The sequence below is a fragment of the Oncorhynchus keta genome, chromosome 2 (genome assembly GCF_023373465.1).
Source record: "Oncorhynchus keta strain PuntledgeMale-10-30-2019 chromosome 2, Oket_V2, whole genome shotgun sequence".
NCBI lineage: Eukaryota > Metazoa > Chordata > Actinopteri > Salmoniformes > Salmonidae > Oncorhynchus > Oncorhynchus keta.
The window spans coordinates 67054441-67064383 of record NC_068422.1 but is presented as its reverse complement, the minus strand read 5'-3'; the positions used below and the strand labels follow the sequence as shown (position 1 = coordinate 67064383).

Here is a 9943-nt window from a genome sequence, read left to right as displayed (position 1 = left end):
AGTAGGCAGGCTGATGTTTAAACTGTCAGTGTAATCACATATCATCATAGTTAGGAGATTCACATGTTTAATCAGGAACAGAGCTGCTTTGCCTTGATGTGACATAAAGTCACAGGGTTCTGGCGATTGATCGAAGGAGAGAGTGATAACTATAGCCAGAGAGTCCGTGCAATATCAATGGATGTGATGCCAGAGTGGGCATTCAAATGTGGCCAGTAGATGGCACAATACGTAACTTCTTGTGTGTCTGTTTCACTATTAGGCTCACTATTAGGCTCACTGCCTTTATGTTTCTGTTCATGGTTAAATCAGGAAACTTAGACATAACAAAATAAACAGTACAAATATGTTTTTTTAAACTGGAACTGTTTATTGCATCCAAATAATACATCTGTGGGGAATATCCCCAGTAATTCACAGGTTATAGCCTTGTAACTCAGTTAGGAGGCCTCTTTATAACACCCTAGCTTGAATCATAATGTTCTGAGCTACATGATTTTGCCCAATATCCATCTTATCAATGTGACCTAGCCAAGCTATTTTATCTTATCACACTGAACATCATTTCATTTAGTACCCCACCACTTTAGACTTTATTGGGTGTTAATGAATTGAATTAAACTCACTGACCTTTTTATACATTTATAGATTTTTTTTCATTACATTTCCACAACAGGGTGATATAACATGGGAGAGAAATCGGGAGTCAAATGATATCCGACGTATTATTTGGGTTATTACTCCACTCGGGTAACGTTTGTACTTTCAGTCTGGTTTTAGAGGGACATCTTTGTATCTCTGCTTCAACTATATGGAAAAAGTCAACTCTTCCTTGTACCGATGTGCCGTGTTAAGACCAGGTAGTAGAAACAGAAAGACATACAGAGACCTGTATTGCTGTAGGCCACATGGCGTTGGTTGATGTTCTATGACCCTTATGTCTATGTATGACCCCCATACTTCTTGGGGGGGGGGGGTTCAGGTACGGGGTGTGTCTGAGCTGGGCTGCTGGATGGGGACTATTGAATGCTGAAATAGAGGCTGGAGGAAGAGACCCAGGGTTCCAGTCACACACACTATTATAAAGATCCACAGGAACATACGGTCCACCACCATTGCCACATACTTCCAGTCCTCGATAACCTGGGAACACAAAGAGAACAAGGTATGGTCACATTACTGTCATGTTCATACGGTAACACCTGCGGCATGCAGAAATTGGGTATGGAGTACAATATGTGATTGATGAGTTTAAAAGTGATGCAAATGTAATATAAGATGAAGAAACAAAGAGAAAGCACCAGTGTAAATATTACTGAGCCAGACCTTGTAGCAGCTACTGAGCCTTTCACCCCTCTCCTCTGCAGTTTTTTGAAGGTGGACATTTTTCAAGCCTGGTCACCTCACTTTTACATTGATGTATTTATGAAAACAATCTATTACAACAGTCTGGGTTATTTTACTGGATTGTATTCTCAACTACCCCACATCCCAGTATTCTTCATTCCTGGTCTTTGAGGACTACAGTGTGTGCAGGCTTTTGTCCTAGACCAGCACTTACACAACTGGTCCAGCTGATCAAGGTCATGATCATTAGTGGAGCCAGGTGTTAAAAGTACTAAGCTGTACACACTACGTCTCTCCAGGACCAAGGATAAAAAACACCTATTTGAGTTCTATCTCCAGCTCATTTCACAACACTAACCCCATGGACACGGTCATGGTTCACTTACATTCTGGTTATCATCGTCCCCCATCATGTGATCAGCCACGAAGCGGACCCCGTCCACTGCCTCCTGAACATCTCCCCCCCAGTCTGGGCTGCCTCTATGGCGGAGGTCCTGGGAGGAGGGGAAGCTGTTGGGCAGGAACTCGGTGGAGCAGGCCTCCCCCTTCGTGAAGGCGTGGGTGTACCCCAGCGGAGCTGTGACTTTGTTGTAAAAGTGTCCCGGGGAGGAGAAGGCCGAGGCAGAGGAGGAAGACATGGCAGCAGCGGTGGCTGTTTTGGACATGGCGGTGGCAGGGTAGCCCAGGTCCGCCAGGATGGATCTGCGAGTTCGGAGTTGTCTCTGCTGGCGTAGCCGCTGGCGGGCAGAGTTATTCTTCGGGCGTCTCATGAAGAGCAGATGGGGCAGCTTGTTGAGGAACACTACCTTGACCCAGGAGGGCATGGTGTGTGTGCTGGGGGAGCGGTGGTGCACGTTGAGCACACACACACTGGTGATGATGGAGAAGGTCACCAGCACCATGGTGAACATCAGGTACTTCCCAATCAGAGGCACGTCCAACGAGGTGGGAGGGACGATCTTGGAGATCAGGAGGAGGAACACAGTGAGGGCCAGGAGGACTGAGATACACAGAGTCATCTTCTCCCCACAGTCAGACGGCAGGTAGAAGACCAGGATGGCCAGAGAGGTGATGAGGACACAGGGGATGATTAGGTTGATGGTGTAGAATAGCGGCTTCCTCTTGATGATGAAGTCATAGGTGAGGTCCACGTAGGTAGGATCCAGAGGGTTAACCGTCCGCCTGCCCGGCAAGGCCAAGATGTCCCATTCCCCACTGGGAGTGAAGTCGTCCATGCTGGCCACCCCTGTCTTCAGGACCAAATCGAGCTCGGTGTGGTCGTAGGTCCATGACCGGAACTTGAGCGTGCAGTTCTGCTGGTCAAAGGGGAAGTGCTTGACCTCGATCTTGCAGGCACTCTTATAGATGGCCGGAGGCAGCCAGAAGATGCTGCCGTTGAACTGGACAATGGCATTGGTGAAGACTGTTACCTCATAGGTTCCATCCGCACTATGGAGAGAGTGATGAGGGAGGTAGGGGGAGAGTAATCCATTACAGAAACGTATTATGTCTTCATGAGAAAATGTATTACAATCACACATTTGATTTTCATGATCCGTAAATTACATGAGAAAATGTGTTCATCATTTGGAAAATGAATAATGCTTACTCACTTGTTATAGAGCACAATATCAGGTAGCCAGATGTGTCTGGAAGGAATACGTAGCTTGTCAATGCCATCATATTGAGAAGGGTCCCATGATAGCCTGTAGTCATCCCAGTGCTGAAGAGACAGGGGGGTTACATATTTAACATTTTAGTCATTTAGCAGACACTCTTATCCAGAGGGACTTAGATGAGCAATTAGGGTTAAGTGACTTGTTCAAGGGCACATAGAGAGATGTTTCACCTAGTCAGCTCTGGGATTCGAACCAGCGACCTTTCGGTTACTGGCCCAACGCTCTTAACTGATAGGCTACCCTCACTGTTCTGACTGTTGCACTCAGTCACATAAGGACTCTAAGGACCAAATCATTACCAATGACACACTTAATTATCATTGAAATGAAAAGTGGTGAACGGTGTGGGCACAATTATCAGTCTGTTCTGTTCCGGATTGTCTGAGTCAGAGGCATGGTTCTGCTTTAATTCAGGTTCAGTGACAAGGATACTGGAGCTGGAGATGGACGAGGGGACAGACTGAGTAATGATTAATAGGATAGGACCATAATCTTCACACTTACCTGTGTGAGCCAAACATTGGTGGTCATAATCTGCTCTCTCTCATTCTGGAAAGGAAAATGTCAGTGTTAGCTTCATTTAAAAACAGACTATTTACTATACGACACACAAAGCATGTTTAATGACAAAACTCAGACACACGTACAGACTCCAGCACACATGCATTCCGCTAGTGCACATGCTTGATTTAGAAGAGAGTAAAAGTGAGAGATGTGTTTCCACGCTGAATAAATTCCCTGCACATGGGGTCAATTGTTAAGATAAATGACACCCTTCGCCTGGGACACATCTGCCATCTGAGTGCCGTTGGACCTGTTGATAAATCCACAGAGCGCTTGCATCAACTCTGAACAGCAAGTAAAACGAACACCCCTAAAAAGGAGTGGGCAGCAGAGTGGGCAAACCTCCAATGCACGCAGCAGCACAATGCTTTAAAACAACTATATCACACTTCTCATACCATTACACTTTACAGGACATTCAAATTTCAATTACCAAAGAAGAGGAGGACAATAAGAGGCCATAAACAGAGGACGTATGTGTCGTGCTGTTATTCTCTGGGCCATGCCTAGGCTGAAAGGAAGGGAGGGAGGGACCCTGTAAATCAGTGTGGGACTCCAACGTCCTCTCCTGCAGCAGCTTTTACAGCTCCTTCTAACGCAATGTGCTGAAGTTTCAATCTGGACATGACAGAGATGGAGAGCATAGCCCTGCCAGATCCATCCTATACCCATGCTGTCATTAGGGCCAGGGCCTTTCAGTAGAATGTGTGTAAGTAATTAACATGGTTGCCACTGACTCCTCTGAGCTCTGCTCTCCCTTTCTGTTCTCTCATCTCTGCTTTCTCCTCTCCCTCTGTGGTCTCACTCATCTGCATCTCTCCTCTCCGTCTCAGGGCCTCTAACTGGCTCTATGGAATGACTATCATGAGACTCACCACACTGATGAGTTGGGCCAGGGAAACCTGTAGTTTGACAGTAACCCGCTCTGTCCTGTTCACAGCTGGGCGGATCAGCTTGTTGTAGCGATCCTTTCCCAGCAGACAGTTCATCAGACGCTCCTCTGAGTCCGCACAACTGCCACCTATGGACAGAGTCAACAGTGATTTGGAGATAGTTATGGGAAATAGTCACAGGTGTTACCTTTATTGAAATTGTGTTATAACAATGACAAAACTAGATTACTGTGCGATTAAAAAAAGACCCACTGGCTGTATCTGTTGTGTTTAGTCACTGGTTTTATAGCTGGACTGTCACGCCTTTCTTTTTATGTTGTTTAATGGAGCATGTTTTATGGCCCAGTGTGGACTGGATGAAAACTGTGTTGCTGACTCTGCAGTGTTTCAGTCTTTCAGCTCCCCAACCCAGGACAAAGAGGAGCAGAACAAAACACCAACTGTGACACTTCCTGGTTTTTATACCCTTGTACCTGGAGGTGTTTAATAACACTCCAAACAAACTGCATACTAAAGTGTGAGACAAACTCCCACAGGGGAGAATGCCTGTCTGATAGGGCTTGGGCTTTGTTAAATATACAGTAAAAAAATATATGAGGGCCTTGGAGCTACCTGCGGAATAATTAACGTCCGGGATATGGGAGGGGAGATGTTTCTGCAGTGTTAATGATCCTGCATGTTGCAGAGCCAGAGCCTAAAGCCACATGATCAGCCTTTTGTCTTATGTGAGCTCCAGCCAGGAATACCATCACATGAAACAAACCAGCACACCCTCTGCTCCTTGATAAACAACGCGCAAGTCAACCCCCCCGCCTCCCTGTCCTGGTGGAGGAAGGACAGGGAGGCGTAGATGATAAAACGCCCTCCCTTCCACCAACAACCCTCTCTTCCCCCACCAGCCCTCCTCTATAATGCCATACAGTAGCAGAGAGTAGCTGAGTCGCCCAGTCAGGAGAAATTGTTTTGGAGAAAAATGCTTCATCAAGTAGTACATGCCCTGAAGTAATCTTTACAATAGCTGCTAAGACTGTTGCACTGAAAAATATTAATTTGAAGATTCATGATGTGGTATTTGGTATTTTATTAGGATCCCCATTAGCTGTTGCGATAGCAGCATGAAATAATACTGAACATTAATAGACAAGAACAGCTCAAGGACAGAACTACATACATTTAAAATGTTACATAGCCTACATATCAGTACATACAAACAATATCTAGCTCAAATAGGGGAGAGGCGTTGTTTTTTTAAAACCAAATTTGCTGTTTACTTGAGCAATCTTTGATGGGAGGGAGTCCCATGCAATAATGGCTCTATATAATACTGTACATTTTCTTAAATTTGTTATGGATTTGGGGACTGTGAAAAGGCCCCTGGTAGCATGTCTGGTGGGATAAGTGTGTGTGTCAGTGCTGTGTGTAAATTGACTATGCAAACAATTTGGAATTTTAAATAAATTGTTTCTCATAAAAACAAGAAGTGATGCAGTCGGACTCTCCTCTACTTTTAGCTAAGGGAGACTGGCATGCATAGTATTGACTCACATTTATGGATAATGGTAGCTAAAAATAAGATACACGTTTTGACTATGGATCCCTTCCCAATAGTGTATTATCAGTGCCAGTTTGTGCCAGGCAATTACCACAAATCCTAATTATCAAGGTACAGCTTCATGTAGAGTTGAGAGTTGAGTGTCCAACAAGACTCCCTCATGTTTCCATGGCTACCCTATCATCAGTCAGGTGGACTCTACAAGACAGAGGTCCTCTACAAGACAGATGGCATGTTGTCAAAGCCCTGGGAGGCTGCTGTCAAATATCCACATTCTTTACCCAGAGGTGAAGGGCACTGGCCAGTGGGAGAGCAGTCAATTCAAACAAGTAATCACTACCTGCTGAGAAGGGCTATTACACTGTGTGTGTGTGTGTGTGTGTGTGTGTGTGTGTGTGTGTGTGTGTGTGTGTGTGTGTGTGTGTGTGTGTGTGTGTGTGTGTGTGTGTGTGTGTGTGTGTGTGTGTGTGTGTGTGTGTGTATCAACTGGGTCTTGAAAGGGGAGACAGGCTATAGGAAGGTCAGAGACCTGGCAGTGTGGTGCCAGGAGATCAACTCTCACTCAATGTGAGCAAGACAAAGGAGCTGATCGTGGACTACAGGAGAAGGAGGGCTGAACAGGCCCCCATTAACATCGACAGGGCTGTAGTGGAGCGGGTCGAGAGTTTCAAGTTCCTTAGTGTCCACATCACCAACGAACTATCACGCTCCAAACACACCAAGACACTCGTGAAGAGGGCATGACACCACCTTTTCCCCCTCAGGAGACTGAAAAGATTTGGCATGGGTCCCCAGATCCTCAAAATGTTCCACAGCTGCACCATCAAGAGCATCCTGACCGGTTGCATCACCGCCTGGTATGGTAACTGCTCGGCATCTGACTGTAAGGCGCTACAGAGGGTAGTGCATATGGACCAGTACATCACTGGGGCCAATCTTGGTTTCATAAGACCAGAGAATCTTGTTTCTCATGTTCGGAGAGTCTTTCGGTGCATTTTGGCAAACTCCATGTGGGCTATCATGTGCCTTTTACTGAGGAGTGGCTTCCGTCTGGCCACTCTACCACAAAGGCCTGATTGGTGGGGTGCTGCAGAGATGGTTGTCCTTCTGGAAGGTTCTCCCGTCTCCACGGAGGAACTTTAGAGCTCTGTCAGAGTGACCATCAGATTCTTGGTCACCTCCCTGACCAAGGACCTTCTCCCCCGATTGCAAAGTTTGGCTGAGCGGCCAGCTCTAGGAAGAGTCTTGGTGGTTCCAAACTTATTCCATTTAAAAATGATGGAGGCCACTGTGTTCTTGAGGACCTTCAATGCTGCAAAAATGTTTTGGTACCGTTCCCCAGATCTGTACCTCGACACAATCCTGTCTCGGAGCTCTACGGGCAATTCCTTCGACCTCATGGCTTGATTTTTGCTCTGACACGCACTGTCAATTGTGGGATCTTATATAGACAGGTGTGTGCCTTTCCAAATCATGTACAATCAATTTAATTTACCACAGGTGTACTCCAAATCAATCAAACATCTCAAGGATGATCAATGGAAATGGAGCTCAATATCTAGTCTCATAGCAAAGGGTCAACATACTTATGAAAATGAGTTCTTTATCGTTTTAATACATTTGTAAAAAACAAATATTGGTTGCAACACTCACTACCGAGTTCCAAACTGCCTCTGGAAACAACATCAGTACAATAATAGTTCGCTGGGAACTTCATAAAATGAGTTTCCATGGCTGAGCAGCCACACACAAGCCTAGGATCACCATGCGCAATACCAAGCGTCGGCTGGAGTGGTGTAAAGCTTGCCACCATTGGAAACGCGTTCTCTGGAGTGATGAATCACACTTCACCATCTGGTAGTCCAATGGACAAATCTGGGTTTGGCGGATGCCAAGAGAACGCTACCTGCTTGAATGCATAGTGCCAACTGTAAAGTTTGGTGGAGGAGGAATAATCATTTCTGGGGCTGTTTTTCATGGTTGGGGCCCCTTAGTTCCAGTGAAGGGAAATCTTAATACTACAGAATACAATGACATGCTAGACAATTCTGTGGTTCCAACTTTGTAGAAACAGTTTGGGGAAGGCCCTTTCCTATTTCACCATAACAACGCCCCTGTGCACAAAGCGAGGTCCATACAGAAATGGTTTGTCGAGATCGGTGTGGAAGAACTTGATTGGCCTGCACAGAGCCTTGACCTCAAACCCATCGAACTCATTTGGGATGAATTGGACTGCCAACTGCGAGCCAGGCCTAATCCCCCAACATCAGTGCCCGACCTCACTAATATTAAATGGAAGCAAGTCCCTGCAGCAATGTTCCAACACCTAGTGGAATGCCTTCCCAGAAAAGTGGAGGCTGTTATAGCAGCAAAGGGGGGACCAACTCCATATTTATGTACATGATTTTGGAATGAGATGTTCGATATGAGATGTTACTTATGGTATGGTTACATAAGACAGAAGGTTATTTAAGACAAAAAATGAAAGGTGGGTGGGCATATAATGCAAACATCTAGCAACCCAAAGGTTGTATTTTCGAATCTCATAACTAACAACTTTTGCATTTTAGTTAATTAGCAACTTTTAAACTGATTACTACTTTTTGATACTTTGCAAATACTTAACATATTTGCTAATCCTTCCCCTAACCATTTTAGCTAACCCTTTAACCTAACTCGTAACATTAACCATAAACTCAGCTAATGTTAGCCAACGAGCTAATATTAGTGTTAGCCACGAAATTAACGGTAGTCACAGCAAATTAGAATTCTTAACATATCATATGTTTTGAAGACTCGTAACATTTTGTACATTTGCACATTCGTAACATACTGTAGGTTTTGCAAATTCGTAATACATCATACGAATTGTAATTAATAACATATCATGTGAAATGGTTGACGGATATCCACAAATTAATACATGCCATACCAAACATAACATATCATGTGAATGTGCTTGTCCTCCTATGTGCGACCTAATAAAGAGTAACACAAATATTGTGTTATTCTCTTGACAGTATTGTATCTAATATATATATTTTTTAAATTAAGGCATCAATACATGTTGAACTATGTTCCTCTCTGATAATAAAAAAGAATCACTCATGGAAACTTGGCTAACATGAAATTAAATAGTGTATTACATGCACTGTAGGTGAATTACAAAAGTGAACCTCCTTTCTGAAGGTACAATTATAACACCATCAGCAAGAACAACCCATTGTAGAGAGAATATTTTTCAACTGAACTGACAATGCAATCGAAATTCACATACATGAAATACTTACATTTTATAAAAGTGAAAAGGAAAGCGAGGAGAGTGAGAGTCCGTGTCATTTTGACAGTGCCACGATATCCATCCGTGTCCTCATTCAGGAAGCCTAATAAGAAAAGGATCTAACGTGTTTACCGAGCATTCCCAAATCCTAAAAAGCTCCATACACGTGCGCCTGTCCGGCTCTACAAATAACGACACCCGCATTAGTTAGAACAAATGTTTACTGAAAACGGTGTGTCTGTATCAGATCGAGATTTGCAGGTGAGTTGAAATAGAAACGAGACCCTTTCCCCAACATACACCGTTCCACCTTCCTCACTCGTTACGCATCGCTCTCACACACAACATGATCTCCTGAGCGCAAATCTTAGATAGACTAATTGCTATTTCCATCCTTCCATCAGTGTTGATATTTAGTCATATGAGCTGTTATAGGTTGTAAGCAGGTGTCTATGATACTATTTAGGCTATAAACAATAACATTTATGACGATAAAAATGATTTGTTTTCTTGATTTATTAACCAACAACAAAATCTATAAAATCTATATTAATTTGACCATATGTTACCATAGTGACATGGGTTGAATCTAGGCCACTATATGCATGCCAAAACACCAATATGGGTC

At 44.2% G+C, this 9943-nt stretch overlaps 1 protein-coding gene across 1 annotated transcript; it reads right to left on the bottom strand.

Annotated features, from left to right (window-relative positions):
• Nucleotides 1-367: 367 nt before the first annotated feature.
• LOC118371682 (neuronal acetylcholine receptor subunit beta-4) lies at nt 368-9646 on the bottom strand. The gene is made up of 6 exons (XM_035757235.2): nt 9326-9646; nt 4466-4611; nt 3531-3575; nt 2961-3070; nt 1734-2796; nt 368-1143 (listed from the first exon to the last, which is right to left on the bottom strand). Exons 1-6 carry the CDS (start codon nt 9372-9374, stop codon nt 979-981), a joined length of 1578 nt encoding a protein of 525 aa, XP_035613128.1. The 5' UTR covers nt 9375-9646; the 3' UTR covers nt 368-978.
• Nucleotides 9647-9943: the final 297 nt, after the last annotated feature.

What these genes read in the sequence shown, in the direction of transcription:
- LOC118371682 (XM_035757235.2), bottom strand. Translation starts at nt 9,374, where the DNA reads ATGACACGGACTCTCACTCTCCTCGCTTTCCTTTTCACTTTTATAAAA. An exon ending in CCTTTTCACTTTTATAAAAT is followed by an intron (nt 4,612 to 9,325) that starts GTAAGTATTTCA and finishes CTCTGTCCATAG; the next exon opens with GTGGCAGTTGTGCGGACTCA. An exon ending in GATATTGTGCTCTATAACAA is followed by an intron (nt 2,797 to 2,960) that starts GTGAGTAAGCAT and finishes CTCTCTCCATAG; the next exon opens with TGCGGATGGAACCTATGAGG.